This window comes from Anomalospiza imberbis, chromosome 27 (assembly GCF_031753505.1).
Source record: "Anomalospiza imberbis isolate Cuckoo-Finch-1a 21T00152 chromosome 27, ASM3175350v1, whole genome shotgun sequence".
In the NCBI taxonomy this organism is placed as follows: domain Eukaryota; kingdom Metazoa; phylum Chordata; class Aves; order Passeriformes; family Viduidae; genus Anomalospiza; species Anomalospiza imberbis.
Window position 1 is genome coordinate 4,560,669 of NC_089707.1, and position 19,993 is coordinate 4,580,661.

The 19,993-nt window shown below is 57.8% G+C and overlaps 1 protein-coding gene and 1 long non-coding RNA gene across 4 annotated transcripts in view; one reads left to right on the forward strand and one right to left on the reverse strand.

Annotated features, from left to right (window-relative positions):
- The window catches only part of LOC137463017 (uncharacterized), a 158,613-nt gene that overhangs the window by 90,528 nt on the left and 48,092 nt on the right, over window positions 1-19,993 (forward strand). The window lies entirely within an intron of this gene.
- On the reverse strand, window positions 1,639-16,524 carry NRTN (neurturin). 3 transcript variants are annotated; one of them, XM_068173864.1, is made up of 3 exons: window positions 16,168-16,524; window positions 3,398-3,583; window positions 1,639-2,311 (listed from the first exon to the last, which is right to left on the reverse strand). In XM_068173864.1, the coding sequence occupies exons 2-3, from the start codon at window positions 3,570-3,572 to the stop codon at window positions 1,863-1,865; spliced, it is 624 nt and encodes a 207-aa protein (XP_068029965.1). In that variant the 5' UTR covers window positions 3,573-3,583; window positions 16,168-16,524; the 3' UTR covers window positions 1,639-1,862. The 3 variants fall into 3 exon arrangements, with proteins under 3 accessions (XP_068029965.1, XP_068029964.1, XP_068029962.1); XM_068173863.1 differs by having other exon boundaries at window positions 3,398-3,674; XM_068173861.1 differs by lacking the exon at window positions 16,168-16,524 and having other exon boundaries at window positions 3,398-3,734.

Below are 19,993 nucleotides of genomic sequence, written 5' to 3' on the forward strand. Positions count from 1 at the left end.
CCACTTTTCCCATTTCCAGGCCTGCAAACTCACACCTCGGTTCGGGAGCTGCACCTGGAGCGTGGAGTTTATCCGCTCTCCCTTCCCATTTCCCGGGTGCAGGTTTCACACCCCACACCCACGGCTGCCTCCTGCCTTTCCCAAAATCCAGGGGAAACTCCGTGTAACAGAGTCCAGGCTGCCTTCCCGGGCTGCCAGCCCTGCTGAAGGATGGTGTTTATATTCCTCCACTACACCCTGGCTCTGCTCAGCCAAGAGCTGCGTTTGGATAAAAAGGAAGAGAAAAAAAAAAATCCCCACCAGCCTGGCCCTGTGTGGAGGTCGGGAATGTGGCTGGTCCAACACCACACTGGAGATGCTGCCCCCCACCCCATCCCAAGGGATGCCATCCTGCTCTCCCAAATCCTACAGCACCATCACCAGCTGGGATCACCACCAGCAGCCCTCCTCCTCCTCGGGATGAAGGCACAAGGGATTTTTCCCCCTGTTTGTCTGGAGAGAGGAGCCAGGACGCCAGCGGGGGGGGGGGGTGGCATACGGAGTGTTTTCCCTCGCGTTGGTTAATGCCCAGGACATGACACCAATATTCTCCTTCTGTTTATGATTTGCTTTTTCTGGGAAGGGAGCCAAGGGGAGAAAACCCATCAATCCCAGGCAACAAATCGAGCCTGCCCAGGGAACGTGAAAGTCTGCGGGCTCATTTATTTTCCCGCAGAGTAAACAGCAGTGACACTGCTGTAAATGCGAGCGGAGCCAAACCCAGGACTAAGTCTCCTCTCCCGCAGGATTCCAGCCCTGACCAGAGGATGGGGAGAGCCGGGGGGATTTTTGGGAGACGCCAAACCAGGGATGCTCCTGCCCACACCGCCAAATGCTGCAGCTCTGCTGGTGGCCCTGGGGAGATTCTGTCACCTCCCTGGAGGTGGCTGGGCTCCGGCCCAGCTGCCTGTGGCAGGGGCACAGGAGGTTAATCCAGTTACTTCAGATTATCCCGAGTTTTAAGAAGAAAAGCCCCAGGGCTGCAGGAATGAGTCGATGGCAAAAGGGGCACAAGCCAGAGGGAGTCAGAGCCACACACAAACCACTGTCGGCGTTTCTGTGTCCCCAGACACCGTGATCTGGGGTGGCTGGACCTCCCCCAGCAGCTCAGGGTGGTCACAAAACCCCAAAGCTGCAGAGAGAAGGACTCAACTCCCACCCTGGGGCAGCACAGGGCACCTGACACACCCTGAACCTGTAATGCACCCCAAAACACACTGGGAGTGTGCAGCACACCCCAAAACACACCCCAAGTGTGCATAACACTCCAAAGCACACCTGGATTGTGCAGCACACCCCAAAACACACCCCGAGTGTGCAGCACACTCCAAAACACATCCTGAGCGTGCAGCACACCCTGTCCAGTACCACACAGCACCGGCACTGCTCATAACACCCCCTGCACATGCCACACCCCTGTGCCACACCCCTGTGCCACACCCCTGTGCCACACCCCTGTGCCACACCCTGACACAGAACCCCTGGCACGCGCAGGTCCCCCATGCCAGAGACACCTGCGCTGCAGCACCCCCTGTGCAGGTAACGTGGCCCGTGACACGTGTGACACGCCTAACATGCAGCGCCAGGTCTGGACACGTTGCACACCCACTGTCACCTCAGCAGGGACCACTGGGCCACCCGCAGAGGGGACGACAGCCCCAAGCCACCATCACCGCTCCAACCGCCTCCGCCGCGGCAGCGGCCACGTCTCTAGTCCTGCGCGGCCGGCGGGATGGTGACACCGAGGGACACGCCAGTGGCTCAGTCTCTCCTCCTCCGGCCACTCCAGCCTCCATCCCAGTCCCTCTGCCCGGGTAGCCCCGTCACACGCAGCCGCACTCCTTGGCCGACAGCTCGTTGACGGTGTAGTAGCGGTTGTAGGCGTCCAGGAAGGACACGTCGTCGTCGTAGGCCAGCGGCCTGCAGCACGGCCGGGCCCGGATCTTCTCCTTCCGGATCTTTTTGCGGCTCCTCATGCTCTTGAGGGAGAGGTCGTAGCTGCGCACGGCGGCCTCGCAGGTGCCGCTGCAGTAGCGGAACAGAACCGTCTCGTCCGACTCGTAGCCCAGGCCCAGCTCGCTGACGCTGACCTCCAGCTCGCGCAGCTCGCAGGGTTTGTGGCGGGCGCGGGCGCGTTTCCTGCGGCTGCCGGCGCGAGGGAACAGCGGCAGCTCGTGCCCGCCTGAGTTCATGGCCTGGCGGTAGCGCTCCACCAGCGCCGAGATCAGCTGGCGGATCTCGCCCTCTGTGTAGCTCTCCAGCAAGGCGCTGTCTGCAAGAGGAAGGGACACCGTTAGTGGGTGTCCCCATGGGGGGTGGGGGTTACTAGGGTGGGTGGAGGTGGCCTGAGGTGGGAGATCCTCCATGGATGAGGGTCTCGGGATCCTCCAGGATGGAGATTCCCTGGAGCGGGTGGATAACCCCAGGATGGAGATTCCCTGCAGTGGGTAAACATCCTCCAGGAAGAAAGTTCCTTGGGGTGCCTGACTCCCAGGATGGAGATTCCCATGGTGGGTTAACATCCACCTGGATGGAGGTCACCCGAGATGGGAGATCCTCCATGGATGAGGATCTCAGGATCCTTCAGGTGCCTTAAGGTGGATGGCTGATCCCCAGGATGGAAATTCCCTGAGGTGGGAGGACATCCCCCAAAATGAAAATTCCCTGGAGTGGGCGAACATCCCCTAGGATGGAGGTCCCTTGGGCCAGGTGGATTTGGGGAGAAGCCCCAATAAATTTCCTCTTTGTACTGTTTCATCATGGTCTGGGAGCCCCAAGACCCCCAAGGGCTGCCCCTGAGACCCCAGGGCTAGCAGCCAACACACAAACTGTGCCCAGCTGCTGCTGGCAACACCCACATCCCTTTGTCCCAACCCTAAATCCAGGGTTATTCCAGCTCAGCTCTGCAGGAGGCACAGGAAAGACAGAGGAAAGCGTGATTTGACAGCTTGTCATCGATTTCCAAATTTCCACCCAAAAAAAGCAGTTCCTCTGGTTTGGAATCAAAACAAACACATGGGGATTTCCAGCCCTCAGGGAGCACCGAGGGGTGAGCAGGGGGAGCTGCTGCCGTAAAATTAAAAAAAAAAAAAAAAAACAAAAAAGAGCCATTTGGAAGGGAATAAAAGCAGCTTCTTTGCAGGAACTGAGCTGTTTGAGTTTCCCTCTGTGGAGAGCTGCTGTGTTCACACCAAAGTTTGGTGCCCAGTGCCTCCTGCTTGCCCCAAGTTCTGGTTTAAACCCTCCTAAAGGGGATGTTTGGATGCAGGAGAGGGCAAGGAATGACCCCACAGGGATTTGGGGGATCTTTGGGGCGGGGGGAGAACAATGACCACAGGATGGAGGAGCAGGAGCTTACACTGGGCCAGCAGAGAGCCGTGGCGTTGCAGGGCCCGTGGGGATCTCCGCGGAGCCGCCAGCAGCGAGGAAGAGGAGGAGGAGGAGGAAGAAGAGGAGGAGGAGGAGGAGGAGGAATCCCGTGAGGAAGACGGCGAGGAAGGCAAGGGGCTGAATTCCCGGCTTCCGCTGAACATGTCTCTACAAACTAAAATGGATAACATGGAACTGAGGAGCATCGATGCAATGGCTGCAAACTTCCATACCTTCATCTTAGAGCAAGTCAGAACATTGAAACTCTGCAAAACAGGCAAAACAAACATCCTTAATGTGTGCCCCGAGCCCCGGAGCCCCTTCCTCCCGCCCTCCCTCCCTCCCTCCCTGTGGCTTGGGATGGGGGATCCTTCCTGTGGGATCCCCTTGGCTCCAGCTCCTCCCTTCCCAACACCGGCACGGTGCTGAGATGGGAAACTGAGGCACGAGGGGCAGCCCAGGGACGTGCTGGATTGGTGTGAAAGGTGGCTTGGGGCTGGTGGTGGCAATGGGGATGAGGTGGCAGCAATGGGGATGAGGTGGCAGCAGTGGGGACAAGGTGACACCAACGAGGATGAGGTGACACCACCAGGGACAAGCTGGTGGCCTCATCCCACCCCTTCTCAACAAACACAGCTGCCCTGGCAGGTGGGCTCCCGCTGCCCCTCCCTCCATCCAGGTTTCCTCACAGTGGCTGAGGACAGGGACACTCCTGTCACCCCAGGGACACCTGGGGACACCTGGGACACCTGGGACACCTCTTCCCTGGCACATTTCTTTGGGAAGCAGAGAGCAGCAGGAGGAGTCCCTGGCCCTGATGGGTTTGATGTCCCTGTCCTTCCACCTCCTGGCTCCTATATTTATTTCAGCTCCTTGCAAACTCCAAATATTTTTCCTTTTTAAATAAAATTTCCGGGGGGGACGGGGGGGGGGGGGGAGAGGTATTAAAAAAAAAAAAAAAAAAAAAGAAAGGGGGAAAAAAAAGGACAAAAGAAAAAAAACACAATCCCAGTTTTATAGAATTTACCAGATAGAATTTACTGGGGGGGAAATGTTTGTTTTAAACTGGAATTTGACAGGTTTGCTTTTATTTTTATTGTAGAAAACACCATGAAGGGCTGTGACTGCCCCCTCATCACCACATCCCTTGATTTTATGGGATGCAGATAATTCCCTGTCCACCAACAGGAATGAGATACCCTGTAGGTTACAGGATCACTGCAGGACCCAGCCAGAGTCTAAATATTTTCAACGGGGTATAAACAATGCCAAGATAGAAAAAGAATCGTTTGGCCTTATAAGGAGGGAAGAGGGTGGAATCCCAGCGGTTCTGGAGCGGCGGCGCTGGCCTGGACACCAGGAATGGGAGCTGGGAGAGGCTGCTGGGAGCACTGGGAGCACTGGGAGCACTGGGAGCACTGGGAGCACTGGAGGGGGTTGGTGCCAGCCCCGTCTGCTAGCAGGTCTCATCCCATCAAGCCAAAGGGCAGCCAGGCTCCCCATCCTGCAGGAGAGTGATGGAGGATGCTGGAGGATGCTCTAGGATGGATGGAGGAGGATGGGGGAGGATGGATGAGGATGGATGAGGATGGAGGTGGATGGAGGATGATGGGGGAGGATGAAGAAGGATGGAGGAGGACAGAGGAGGATGGGGGAAGATGGATGAGGATGGAGATGGATGGATGAGGATGGAGGAGGATGGGGGAGGATGGAGGAGGATGGAGGAAGATGGAAGATGATGGAGAAGGATGGAAGATGATGCAGGAGTATGGAGGAAGATGGAGGAGGATGGAGGAGGATGGAGGACGATAGATGAGGATGGAGGAGGATGGAGAAGGATGGAGGATGGAGGAGGATGCCAGGTGTGTTCACATCCACGTTCATCATCCTGACAGGACACAGTGGGAATGGTGATGGGACACAGGGAACGGCTTCCCTCTGCCAGAGGGCAGGGATAGGTGGGATATTGGGATGAAATTCCTGGCTGGGAGGGTGGTGAGACCCTGGAATGAATTTCCCAGAGAAGCTGTGGCTGCCCCTGGATCCCTGGAAGTGTCCAAGGCCAGGCTGGATGGGTCTCAGAGCAGCCTGGGACACTGGAAGGTGTCCCTGCCCACAGCAGTGGGTGCAACTGGATGTTGCAGTTCCCATTCTGGAATTCCACGATAATCAGGTGCCTTCAGCTCAGATTTCACCCTGGAAATAAGAGCAGGAGCAGGGGAAAGGCACTAAAAATTCCCTGGCATCCAAACCCTTCCCAGCAGGATCAGTGCTCAACGGTGCAGGACCAAGAAAAGCCCAGTTTGTTCCTGGAGAAAATCAGTGGAAATTAAGGATTTGTGAAGAACCAGCAGCCGCAGGGGAGGGTTTGGGGGGGAAAGGACACTTTGTTCTGCTCTCCAGGAGGACAAACAGCTTTTAACAGCTGATGTTGGGTACTTTAGGAGACGAATGCCACGGTGAACAACCAGCAGTGGGATCACACAAACCCCTGAGCTGAACCTCCGTCACCCAGGGGGACTCAGCCCCCTTTGTCCTGCTCAAGGCTGGGCTGGAGCAGGGCTGTGACACTTGATCCCACCACCTGAGAAAGGGCCTCTGGCTTCTTGCAGGCCCATAAAATTTTAGGAGAGTGGTTCCAGCCTCGCTGCACGTCCCATAAAAAAGCCTCCCATTCCGGCAGCCAGAAATCCTGGCCCCCACCCACTCGCCTGTGACCTTTCGAAAGACTCAAATCCCAGCTCCAATGTGCAAAACAATAACAACAAAGTTATTCCAGGCTTTGCTGTTGGTTTCTTTTGCTCTAAAAAGCCCCAGACCAGCCCTGTCCAACCTGGCCTTGGACGCTTCCAGGGATGACGGTGTTTCCACTTGTTTTTCCTGATAAATCAAAATCCAGCAACTCCATCCCCACAGACATTTTTTTGCCCACAAAAAGTGGAAGGTTTGGGGCTCTGCGGCGTCCTTCACTTTTCACACTCTCACTTTTTCCCATCGCTCTTGTTTTTCAATCCCACTCCCCGTTTTTTCCAGCAGACTCTTGGGATTTGTTTCCGATATCCATGGACTCCTTAAAGCTCACAGAGTCATAAGGTGAGGGAGAAAAGTGAATTTATTATTTTTTTCCCTAAATCCTCCTCGCTGAAGGGTTGAAAGAAGGAGATGCCAAAACTTTCAGCGCTGATGCTTCAAAGCAGAGGACCCAAAAGACATTATATTCTAAGTGTGCCATAAATTTTCCGTCGATTCATGTTTCCGGGCATTGATTCATTATTTTCCAGAGCCCAGCCTCAAGAATGGATGAAGCCACGGTGCGGCCGAAGGATTTTTGGCAACACAAAACACTTGGAAAGATGGAGGCCTTGATGGGACATCAGAGAGAGCTTCCACCTGCCACACATTGTTTATTTGAGTGCCTTACATGGGAGCCAAGCTGCTTTGAAATCCCGGCTCCTCATGACTCATCCCGCAGGAATTAAACAATTTCCATGGGCAGCAGCTCCGGAGGCTGCTCCTCCAGCAGCAGCTCCGGCTCAACGCCTGGTCCTGCTCACAGGATGGGGCTGGGTTGTCCTAGAGAGGGTGAGGGTGGTGGAGGGACAGATTGTTCCCAAGACTGCCTCAGATCTTCCCCAAAACTACCTCAGACCGTAAGAAAAAAATCCCTCAGATTTTCCCCAAAAATGTCCTCAGAGTGTCCTCAAAACTCCTTCAGATTTTCCCCAAAACTTCTTTAGATTTTCCCCAAAAACTTCCACATATTGTCCCCAAAATTCCTTCAGATTTTCCCCCAAAACTTCTTCAGACCTTCCCAAAATTGCATTAGTCCTTCCTCAAAATTTATCACAAGCTCCCAAAATACTTTCTTGGGGATTGAACCCTCCCAAAAAGCATTGGTGTGTCCAACACTGCTGGCCAGGGCAGGGGCTGCACTGGGAGGACTGAAACCTGCAGTGCCCCTGGATCAAACTGGTCTCAAAAAGCCAAAACTGGTCCCAAAATGGGGAGCATTGAGAGGGAAAAAAAGCCCCAAACCCTGATCCAGGTGGACCTGTTGGATTTTCCTGCTCTTTTGACAGCAAGTGGGTGCACAAAGGAGGGGAAAATGTCCCTGTTTCCATCTCCAGCTCTGCTCTGGGGACAAGGGACACCTCATCCCCGCTGGCAGCGCTGCCAGCCTGGCACTGTCACAGCCTCGAGCTCTGAATGCCGACCCCAGCAGTGGCCACGAGGCATCCTCAGCTCATCCCTGCTCCTCCTCCTCCCCCTCCAGCTCTTCCCACTCCCCCTAAACAGAACCAGAGCAGAGCGTGGGACACATGGTTCTGCTTTGCCTCAGTGAAATCCAGCCCAGCAGCTCCAGAGCTCTTCCCCAGCTTCCCCCAGACCCCCCCACAAAGGGCTGACCACAAACCAGGCACAGCCTGAGCCCTGGGATGCAGCCCTGCTCCTCTGGGAAAGGTTTGGGGCACGCCTGGGTGATGTGTGACCCCAGTGAGGGAACTGGAACTGGGCCCGGACCCACGGGATGGAGGGGAGGGAAATGGGATGGGGAGAGGGAAATGGGGTGGAAGAGAGGAAAATGGGGTGGAGGAGAGGGAAATGGGATGGGGGAGAGGGAAATGGGATGGTGGAGAAGGAAGTGGCATGGTGAAGAGGGAGATGGGGTGGGAGAGAAGGAGATGGGATGGTGTGGGGCAGGAGGAGCTCCAGCACTCCCAGAGCCCCCGGGCTGAACACGCCAAATTCCCTTGTTCCCACGCTGCCATGACATTTATGTTTGAGCTGAATTACGTCGGGTTTGGTTTACATCTCTCCAAACAGAGAGAGAGCAACAAACCCACCCCAACCCCCTCAACACGGTGGAAATCATAAGGAAAAGCCTCCTCCACGGAGCTGGTGGGATGGGGATGGATCGGCCAAGGGCACCCCTTGGTGCTGGGGACAATGCCAGGGGTGGTGGCCACGCCAAGTCGTGGTTGAGGAAGGAAGCCTGAGGAGTTTCCACCCAACGGAGCAGCTCTGGCTGTGGCCACATCCAAATTCCCACCATTTCATAGAATCACAGAGTCCCAGACTGGTTTGGGTTTCAAGGGAGCTTAAAGCCCATCCATGGCACCCCTGCCAGGGGCAGGGACACCTTCCACACCTTCCACACCTTCCACACCTTCCACACCTTCCACTATCCTAGGCTGTTCCAAGTCCCGCCCAACCTGCTTTGAAATTTTCCCTCATTTTGGATTTGGCAGAGCCAAACCAGCTCAAAAGAGGAGGCACCAGGACAAGGCAGGGATCTGGGGACACTGACCCATCCATATCCACATCCCAGACACCAAAGAGCATCATCTTTGGGAATGAGCAGGCACAGGGCCCCCCAGAGCCCCCCAGCACAGCCAGACCCCGCACTGGGGAGGAGATGCCCTGTCCCTAATTCCTAAATCCCAAAGCCAACAGAACAGAACAAATCCTGCCAGAGAGGGGTCTGGGAGCTCTTCCAGGAGGGAAAGGCGCATAGGGGAGGAAAATCCCAATGTGTGCCAGGGCCAAGGGGCACCTTGAGCCACCCCTGCATGGCAGGGACGGCATCCTGTGCCCGAGCCGAGCCGGTTTGCCCGGGCAGAAGCCAAATCTCCCGTGTTGGAAATCCCGGCACGAGCGCAGCTCCGGTGGCCCCAGGCCAGTCTCCCCACCCCCAGAAGCTCTACCCAGACCCATTTTGGGGCTGGATTTGTGCACGGAACCCTCGGGGCAGACACCGGGGCGGTGCTGACCCGTCTCACCGTGTCCCGCGGGCTCCCCTTTCCCTCCATCGTGCACGGCGGTGGGATGCGGGGAAGCTGCCGGCCCGCAGGGATAAATCCATGCCCTGGGAAGCTGCGGCGGAGCCTTTGATTCCTTCCCCGGAGGTCTCGCGTGGGCTTTCATGTCATTAATTAACGGGATCCGCAGCGGGCGCCCGGCTGGAGGAATCCCTCTGGATGCGGAGCCGAGCGCGGGGATTTCTGTCCCCCTGCTGGGACCAGTCTGGGACCAGTTCAGTCCCAGTGCAGCCCCGGCTGGGCTCAGCTCATCCCTGCAAGGGCAGATAATGATGCTGCTTGCTCTCCAGCCTCGGCTTCCCTTGGTTCTCCCCCTATCCCCGTCCCCGGCACTGGCCGGGACACGCCGGAGGCTGGGAATGCAGCTGCAATATAAATCAGCAGGAAATAAAAGCGTGGTTTGATGCAGCACAGCTCCCTGCAGTGTCACCCAGCCCGGCTCGGGGACACCTGGGGGTGTCTGTGCAGAGCCTGGGGGGACACCTGGCCGAGATCTGCCCCCTGACACCCCCCAGCTCTGACAATCAGCATTAAACACTGCACATTTCGGGGATATTTATTCCCTTTCCAGCTAAAAAGCAGCCAAAGCATTTAAAAGTCGTTGTGGGGTGGGCATGGGCGGTGTGGTCTGAGCTTATGCTCCCAGTTTGTGCTCCCAGCCCAGTGTCCCCACTGACCCCGCAAGGTGTGTGACAGCCCCGCCAAGGTCACCGAGGCTGCAGCAACCCAAAACCCTCCCTAAGCCGATTCCGTCAGGTCTAAGCAGCAGCAAGAGCCGCCCTTCACGGAAAGAGGTGAGTAATTAGAGATTAATTGCTGATAAAATTCCTCAGGGTATTGCCCGGGGGTCGCAGCGGGCTCGAGGTGAATAACACCAAAACGGGGAATGAGGTTGGGATGTCTGCAGGAAAACTCCCTGCGGACAGATCCCGTTTGCTGAAGGGCAGAGAAAATCAAATTATATCGCTTGAAATCCCACCAAAACCAGAATGGTTTCTGTGGCCATGGAGGAAATCAGGGATAACACCAGCCAAGGACCCCCCACCCACTGCTGGGCGCCTTTGGGTGCTGCTGTGTCAATCTCCTGCACGCCTGATGCTGCTTTTCCAGCCCAAATTTTCCCTCTCGTGCCAAAACCTGGACTCTGAATGTCAATTATTTTTGGATCCGGAGCGACGCTCCCGCCCCCCCCCCCCCCCCCCCCTGGAATTAATAAACCTCCTGATGCCAAAAAGGGGTGGTTTGTCAGAGGAAACTAATTACTGTGGCTTGTTTGAACAATCCCAGTGCCTCAGGAAAGAGGGTTAAAAGCTTAAATTTTGGCAGTGAGATGGAGCCCAGGGCCCAGATGTGCTTTGCTCTGGGCCCGTTTCAACACCACTGGTATCTGAGAGCTGCCACGGCTGCGCTGGGGGCAAAATCTCCTTTTTCCCAAGAAAGGAAAAGCCCTCGGTGGGATCAAGGAGGGAGAAATAGGCCAGAGGCAGGAGGGCTGCCACAACAGGGTCACCTCCCACGGCACAGCTTGGCCACTTTCCTGTTTTGTAGGGTTTCCTCTGTTGTGGATTCCCCAAATCCCTTGGGGGGTTCACTGTGCCGCAGGGTGCCTCAGTTTCCCCCTTGGAAAAACACCTTGAAGGACTCCAGGTATTAATTCCTGTTTTTTCCCAGAGTTCCACCTCTGCCTTTTCCACATGTCTCAGGTGTGCTGGCCTGATCCCATCAGCTGCCACCTGAATAATTCCCATTCTCATCCCTAGGGAAACAGATCCTGCCCTGACCCAGCATTCCTGCAGGATGCAGAGTGGATGGGGCGAGCCGGGAGGAGCGCTGGGCCGGGGGAGCCGCATCCCTGTGGTATGAGCATCCACCCACATCCCTCAGCAGCCTCCCGAGCAGGCAGCACAGGTGATGCCGATTCCGAGCTGGGAATTCCCCCAGTTCTTCCCTCTCTTCTCTTCCCCACAGATCCCAGATTCCCGGCTGCACAGAAGGAGCCGGCTCCTCCCGGCGCCCGCCGAGGATTAGGGCACTTTGCTGAGGGCACCGAGACCAGAGCGAGGTTTGCAAATCCAATTTGCACTAAACCCTTCCAGTGGGTTTTGGCTGGAGCAGGGACTGGGATCCCATTAGGATTTACTGTCCGACTCCAGCGGCAACTGCCAACACATTGAAGCACTTAGTGCTGCTGCAGAGAGAGCAGATGAGGAATTCCGCCCCGGACGGCAACAGCAGTGAGCTGGGAACGGGGATTTCAGCCAGAGGGATCTCAGAACTGGGAGATGCTTGGGAGAAATGGGGCTGGAGGTGATGGGGAGAGCTGGAGGGTCTCCAAAGGGCAGCAGGTTGGGTCAGCTGGATCTTTGCATGTGGAGATGGCGATACCGGGGGGATGGACACGTGCCTGAGCTCTCCTGTCACTGCAGGGAAAACCTGCTGGGATCTCTCCTTCCCACTGGGAAGAGCCACATGGTTTCCTAAAAAGCAAAGTTTTCTCTCTGCTCCCACCCTGGATATCGGTGTGGGGGGAGAGCTGTGGTCACTCTGCCCTTCCCACCCCGCTGGCCTCTCCCAGGGCTCCAGCTCAGACCCAGCTGAGCTGTGGGTAAAAGATTGGCATCGTTTCTCCTGCTGCCATAAAAACACCAATTACAACTGGAACACAGCCACCCAAATCCTACCCACACTCCTGCAGGGGAGCTGCCACCGGCAACAAGGGGAGGGGCAGGTGACACAGACAGGGACAATCTGCACCTCTGCAGGACCATTTTCCACCTTTCCCAGACCAGAGGCTGCTCAAAGCAACAAGAAATTCGGGAAAGTGCTGTTGGAAGATAATGGCACAGCCAAAGAACTCCAGCAAAACATGAATTGGGGCATTTCTCTGTCACTGCCCATGGGAATGGGGCTGGCAGCTGGTCCTGCTGCAGCTCCTGTGCTGGCGGTCAGGGACAGAAAACATCGACCGTCCTCAGATTCACGGCCCAGAGCAGCTGGGGCTGCCCCATCCCTGGAAGTGTCCAAGGCCAGGGCTTGGAACAACCTGGGAGAGTGGGAGGTGCCCCTGCCCAAGGTCCTTTCCAACCCAAACCATTTCATGATTCCATGACCTGCTTCTGGAGACAACCCCCCGCTCCTGCCCATCCCTCCTCTGTCAGGGAGATGCCACCACAAACGATGCTTTGCCAGGACACAGCTCTGTCCATGCTCAGAGGGTTCACACCACCCAAATCCTGCCTGGATCCTTCCAACTTTCCTTTTCCCTCCCTAAACTTCTCTTGGACACCAAACAGGTGGGGTTTTACCCCGGTTCAGGGTGATGCTGTCGGTGCTCAGCCTGGCTCAGCGGAGCTTTGCTCCTCCTGTGTCCTCCCCCAGCGCTGGCACCATCCTTCCAGACAGCTCCGAGGAGCTGCTAAGCCTCAAAAATGTGCTTTTAATAAGCCAACACCACTTAACGAAGACAGCAGCTGCCCTGTTAAATCAGAGGCCAGCCCTTCCTCCAGGGAGGAAGGGATGGGTGTTCCCAGCTGGGACCTTCAGCGATGAAGGTGCTTTGGTTCACTCCCGAGGTTTGGGCTGGCCTTGGTGTCCCCCTGTGCTGCACCAGGACAGAGCTTTGGGAAGGCAGCAGAGAGCGAAAAACCCAGGGAAAACCAAAAGGCCACTCCAGCACCTTGCTGGGAGCATTCCCTGCCTGCTCCTCCCAGCACAGCCTGGGGAGCACAACCACTGGGATGGACCCTGCAAGGATTTGGGATTTTAGTTTGCAGACCCTGCTCTGCTCCAGGGCAGCAGGACTGGGGGGGGGTCTACCCTGTGTCGCCATGCCATCAGCCACCAGATGCTATCAGCAAATCCCACAGCCCTGGTGGGAGTGACAACAGCAGCAATAAATACACCCTGGGCTCCCAGACAGCTCCTTCAGCCAAAATGAACATTATTAAAGGCAAAAAGGCCCCCACAAGCCATAGGGCTTGGTCAGTTCTGCATTGCTGCCATCACCAGCAAGACCCAGACATGGCAACCATGGAGCAAAGTCGGTTTTCTCACTGGGAAAGACCAGGGCTGGGTTTACAACCACCTCTAAACCAGGCCAGGATTTAATTAAGGGACTCCCTAAAGCCTGGAGCCACAAAACCAGGACTCTGCTCCTGAATCAGCTCCATCCTCAGAGCCCGTGAGAGCTCCGGGATGGGATTCATCACCCTGCCCAAGCACCACTGGTCCCTGTGCTGCAAAACAAGCTGCTGAAACAGAGAAAAATGCAACTCCTGCTTTGGATTATTGCAGCCTGGGAGCGATGCTGGAGGAGGAACTTCCCCTCCTGGGATATCTCCTGCTGTGGGGCCACCGACCCCTCGGAGCTGCCCTGCCTCCCTCCCCTCCAACACTGCGCCTGGAGCCGGTTCAAAGGGAACCTCTGCTGCGGGAAAACAAATTAAATGTGGTTCCATCCGAATGAAAACACCCCAGAAAGCCGGCACTGATGCGAGTGGCATCGCCTGCGAGGGGCTGGCGCGGCCTTTGAACGACGGCAGGAGGAAACGCTTTTCGGAGAACACCGCGGTGGCAAAGACATTGTTTCAATTTAGCTCTGGGATGCTGGGCTACAAAGTGAGCCTGTTTTGGGTTTCGTGAGGCAGAAGAGATGGGAATGGAGCTGCTCGTGGCATTTCCCTTCCCACGGCGGGCGCAGAGGGGGCGGATTTGCTCCGACGTGCTCGCGATGCTCCGTGCACGAGAGCAGCGCCGCACCACGCCTGGCACGGCCAGGAGGGAGCTTCTCTTCCTCTTCCCCAAGATTCACAGGGAAGGGCTACTCCAGACTGGCCAAATCGCAGAAAAATCTGAGTTGGGTGGGATTTCTCCAGTCCAAGCCATTAATGGTGGTGCTGGAGTAGGTGGCTGACCTTGACCAGGAGACCGGGCCACCCCATGGCTGTGCTCCTGGGATGCCAAGTGAACCCAGTAAAACAAACCCACACCAGCAAAGCCCTCACCAGCCCTGGGCCTTCTCCCCTCCCCTCAGCATCTCCCTCACCCTGCTGGGTGCCATGAGCTGCTCCGTGGGCAGGGGTGACATCGAGAGGCAGCTGCCAGCTCTTTGCGCCCCCCAAACCCACCCCTGTAAGGGCAAGGCCTGGCTTAGCACGACAGGGTGGGGAGAAGCCAGGGCTCTGAATGCCACCTGCCCCCATGCTGCACTGGGGACAGCCAATGTGCCACCTGCTCTGGGATTGGCTGGGTGTGTTTAGGGCTCATGAGAGGTACCCTGACCTCAAAAAAGGGATATTGCAAATCTTACATCCATCCCTGCAGACCCCCAAAAGTGCCAATCAACCCCAAAGCGCATCCTGGAGCCCCCACGCCCGGCACGGCCCAAGGGGGCTCCAGGAGGGAGGTGGCCGAGCACGATGTGACTCATGGCAATGCCATGGGAGGGTACCCAGTGCCACCACAGCCGGGCCCAGCACCACCCGCCCTTAGCACGGTCACCCGGGGGTGCCCATCCCCTGCTCCTCCTGCGTGTCCCCGGGGCTGTACCACAGCAAACCGGAGCAGCTCCTTTTATTTCCAGCGCAACCACGAGGCCTGGAAGGTGCCGGGCTCTGCCCTTGAAAAGCCCGGAGGAGCCTGGCCCCGGTGCCACATCCTGCTGTGAGGTCGCCGCAGCCGCGCACGGGCCGCTGGCAGAGCGGGAGGGCCAGCCCGGCGTTCCCGGGATGCGCCACACCTCCCGTGCGCCTTCCTCCGGGCAGCACCGGCCCGAGCCGGCCCTCCGACACCCAGCGCTGCTTAAAAACCCGGGATGCAGGAACGGGAACGTCTAATCCTTCTCCCCAGCCCCGGAGCTGTGGGGACGGAGGCTCAGGAGGAGCCCGGAGCCCGGTGGTGACACCGAGGACGTTCACACCGGGGCACTGCCACAGCACGGAGCAGATCCGAGTGCGGCATCTGCAGCTGCCACAGCGGGCAGATTTGGGTCGGAACCAAAGGGTAAAAGCGCTCACACACCCTAAAATTCGGCACAGAGACGCCCCTTCCCTGCTCGGTTTCTCTGCCCTGCGCCAGGCAGAGGCTTCTGCCGCTAAAGCCAGGAGCAGCCACGACCAAGAGAGGATGAATTTGGGATCCACTGGGATCCTGCCTTTAGATCGGGGATCTCAGCACACATCCAGGGCTCACACGGCGCCTCCAACAGGCACCAGCCCCTTCTCCCGCTGGGATAAACCGTGCCCTTCACCCAGCGCCTGATTGCAGAGCGGCTCCCGGAGCGAGGATGGGATTTAAATCAGTGCTGGCTACAAGCTACCATATATGTGCAATAAAGACACCCGAGGTCTGCCTTGTTTTGTTAAAGCCTTCGGAGAGACCGCGGCGAGAGGGGGAAATTCCCTCCCTCGAGGATGGGGGGAAATTCACCCCCCAGCGCCAGCTGAGCTCTGGACATGGTCAGCACCAGCGGCGCGGCCGGGGCTGGGAGAAGGTGACGGGGCTGGAGATGCCGGCTGGAGATCCTTCCGTTCCTTAAACTAATATTTAGACAGGACCCATCTCCTCCCTCCCGCGCGGCCGGAGCCGTCCCGCGCCGTGTTTGTGTTCCTGCGTGGCGGGACGGGCTCCAAGTATGAAGCAAAGTCCTGCGGCGGCCGCACAGGCCGCCCCGACCCCGGCACGGTGCTGGCTCCCCCGCTTCCCCCAGCCCCGGGGGACCCCGAAGGCTCCGGTTCTGCCCCGTTCGGCGGTGGCAGCATCCGACCCGCCGGGCGCGGGCGGCAGGGAATAAACAGCGGCGAAGCGCCGGGGTTGAGACCGGCGGAAAGAGGCTTCACCGGGACCCCCGGAGCCGCTCCCGGTGCCGCGGGGCAGGAGCGTCCCTGGCCGGGCAGGTGCCCGGGGCCGGCGCTGCCGAGCCGGGGCCGCCCGCGGCGCTTACCTGGACGCCGGGCCGGTGCCGGTGCGCAGCGCTCAGCGGCGGCTCCGTGCCGGGGCCGGGGCACGCGTGGGGCCGGGGGTCGCCATGGGCGAGCGGCGCGGGGCTGGCGCGGGTCTGGCTCGGCTGGAGCGCGGCGGGGGGGCTCGGCCACCGCCTCCTCCCGCGCCGGGGGGCGGGTTTGGAGCCGGCCGGTTCCCCCGCCCCGCCCGGTCCCGAGCCGGGCTGCGCTCCGGTGCCGCTGCCGGTGCCCGTCTCGCCCCGGTGCCTCCCGGAGCCGGTGCCGCTGCCGCCCGCGCCCCGCAGCCAGACGAGTCCGCGGCTCCCCCGGAGGAGGCACCGGCTGCCTCTCACAGCGGAGCCGACGGGGCCGCCCGGCCCCGCCCCGGTCCCTCCCGGTGCCGCCCCGGTCCCTCCCGGTGCCAGTCCCGCCCCGCCCGGGCTCAGCCAGACGCGCCGACACTGCCCCGGTGCCACCAGCCCCGAGCCCCGGTTCTGCCCACGGCATCGCCGCGTTCCTCCTGTTTGCCACCCTTGGACCCTTCGGCGCTGCCCCTGGACCCGGTGCCCGCCGCGGGCAAGGAGCAGCCCGGGCCCGGTGCCCAAATCTCCCCTCGCAGCGGTAGCCAGCACCCCCGGCCATGGGTGCATCCCTCCCATGTTAACTGGGGGCATTTTGAGGCCGGGCTGAGCAGGGCACGGCTGCCGTCAGCAGCTTTCCGGTACAGTCACCTCTGGGTGTCCATCGGGGCTTTCCCCACCCGGGTTACAGAGAGGGAGGGTGCGGGGAACGTGGCAGGATCGGCGCCTGGCACGGGACAGGCTGGAGGTCGATGCCAGCCGGGACAGGCTGATGAGTGCCTGGGAGAGGAGCAGTGATTTTGTACTTTCTGTGTGAGAACCAAATTGCTTGGTTGGATTCATGAAATCATTGAGTTGCCTAAGTTGGAAAAGCCCTCTCAGATCGTCAGGTTCAGCCATTCCTCCACCCCTGTCCCCAAGGACTTCTTCTGCACATCCCTTACATCCCTCCATGGTGACTCCACCAAGGACAACCCTCCCTGTGAAGAAATGGCCTTTAAGGCCCCTTCCAACCCAGCCTTCCAAGTCAAACCATTCCAGGATTCCATGAGAAGTGCTGAGGAGAGGCAGGAGCCCAGGAGGTCCATCGAGCTGCTGATCCTGCAGCATCTCCCATGGCCATGCCACATCTCCCGTGGTTTTGGCTCCTCTCCTCGCTCTCCCATCTGGAAATCAGGATGTTGCTTTGCAATGTGAGTGCTGGAGATGCTGAAGAGACCCCCCAAAAAAAGGCAAATCCGGCTTTGAGAGGGGTGCAGGTGCCCCTTGGAATGAAGCCAGGCTGGGTCAGACCTGCTCGGGCACATTTCCAGAGGCTGCTCCTGGCACAGGGATGCTCAGGGAGTCAATGGCTGTAGGAAACAGAGGGATCAGAGTTTAGAGAGGAGAGACTTAACGCTCCCTAAATGCCTGGCTCCTTCCTTCTCCCATCTCCCCGGTGTTTGTTTTTGCAAGTATTAATATGCTGGGACTGTTTCCTTTAGCACATGTCGGGGCTGGAGGGGTTCACCGAGGGCTCTGGGATCCGGGTGACCTTGGCCCATCAGGACACCTTCCCAGGAGTGGTCCAAGGAGCCTGACCCGTGGCTGCTTCAGCTCCCCACAGCCGTGGCAGGAGCCAAAGACCCCTGGCCTGAGCTCCAGGGTGCTGCTGGTGGGGTGGGCAGCAGCGCTGGTGCTGTGGCTCTTCTCTCTGGCATGAGAAGGGTTCACCTGGACGTGTCCAGCTGCTCTGGGGCAACACTGCAGGACCCCCTCCTGCTCCATAACCCTCGGGAGGCAGCAGTTGTCCTGCCAAAAAGCCCAGTAGCTGCTAAACAAACAGCTTAATGCAAAGCAGCCTCGGTGGAGAAGGAGCGAACGTGCCCAAGGAAGTGTCGAAGCCATTACGGAGCCGCAGCAAATGCAGCACAGCCTGGTACAATTTGCAACTTTTGTTTCAATTAACGTTTTGCTAATGATGTGTGTAACATGGCTGGTGATAGGCAGCTTCCATCTGTCCCCCGGTGTTTGCCCAGAGCCCAAAATGTCAGCCTGCCTGCTTGTCACGGTGGGATTGTTAGGATCGTCCTGGCTCGATGATCCCTGTGGGATCTGGGGAATATTCCACGATCCCCTCACCCTGCTGTGTCTAACTGGGCTGGTATCAGCACCGAAATCACAAAATCCAGAGTAGAACTGGGGGCCTCTGGCTCGTGGAGGAGGTTTGGGAGCCGCTCCTGTTTGGCTTGGCTGCCTCTCCTTGACCAGTCAAGCCACCCTTGATCCACTCAGATTTAAAGCGTCTCCAAGCTGGATGTTTGCAGGCTGATCCTGGAGATTCCCCTTTGCTCTCCCCGTCTTTGCTGCTCTCAGCCCGGGCACCAGACACTGTGCAGTGACACCTCGGACACGTTCCTTGTGCAGCATCCAAAAAGCCCCAAACAGCCCCGGATTCCTGTGGCCCCGGCACAGGGAGGGATGTGCTGCAGGCTGGTGGGACCCAAGGTGAGGGGGATCGGACACGGGATCCAGAGGGGATGTCGGGAACCACTGGAGTGGAGCGAGAAATCAAAATGAGGCAGAAAATCCATGGTACGGAATGTCACACACAAAAGCCACGAGGAACAAGTGTCCGTAAACACCAAGGGGAAAAAATCTAAGCAATTAAGTCATTTGAAATGTCAAATAGCCCATGGACCCCACATTTGGACATGACAGATGAACAAAAACATAGACATTAAAAATTCCTGAAAGCTAACAAAGGAACTATGATTAATTTCCCTCTGTTCCAGGGCAATCGCATTATATACACACAAAGGAGTCATAAAAATTCCAGGATGACGGAACAAAATCCTTGCAGAGCTCCACAGATAAAATACAACCATACTGGAGGGAGCTGGAATGGTCCAGGGAAGGAGCATGCCTGGGGTGGCTCCCACATATCCCTTTGGATAAAAGACCTTTCCCAAAGGATGCAGCTACGAGGTGACACCTGCTGAGAGTGCTGCTGGACACGGATGTCGTGTCCCAGCTGGACATGGGACAAATCCTTCTTGGTGACAGCAGAGGTCCCTGCAAAGAGCCACACGTGGGATGAGCTGGGCTTTGTGAAATTCCAGGGAATTTGGGATGTGGGTGCATCAGCAGTGGCACAAACAAGGATGGTGCAAGAATGGGCAGGAAGGAGGGAGAGAAAGGAAAGGGGTCGACATCCTCCTGTGCCACGGCCAATTTCAAACTCCTGGTGAGTCCCAAGTGCCGGAACTGAGGGTTTAGGAATGAGAGAAAATTAAGGGATAAAGTCAAATTGTTGCAGTCCAAGAGGCAGGCGGCTTCCTTCAGTTCAGAGGAAGATATTCCAAACCAAAACCACAAAGAAAATATCATTAGAAGAGGCCGCAGTGTTGCTCAGTGACTTGTTCATTGGCTTTTTGTGGGATGTTTTTCATCAAATCCGGCTGTGGAGTCTGCAAAATTAATTAAGGAAGGGGCTGAGCGGTGCCAGGGGCTGAGGGGGGTTTAGGGGCTGCCCGTGTACGAGGAGAAAAATCCCCTGAGAGCAGCAAAGCCCAAGCCCAGCTCCCAGCAAGCAGGGATGGGGGTCTCAGCATCCCAGCATCCCAGCATCTCCAGGAATGCTGCATCCCGAGCAATCCCACCCTCGCTGGAAGCTGCAGCCCGGCCCGAGGCTGCTCATAATTCACTCCCTTCTGCTCGGCAGCCCCGAGCGGTGACCCGGCCATGGGGACGTCATTCCCACATCCTA

Excerpts from the sequence above, each read along its gene's own strand:
- NRTN (XM_068173861.1), bottom strand. The coding sequence starts at position 3,698 with ATGTTTGTTTTGCCTGTTTTGCAGAGTTTCAATGTTCTGACTTGCTCT. Across the intron at positions 2,312-3,397 it reads CGGCTCTCTGCTGGCCCAGT|ACAGCGCCTTGCTGGAGAGC; the intron begins GTAAGCTCCTGC and ends TTCCTCTTGCAG.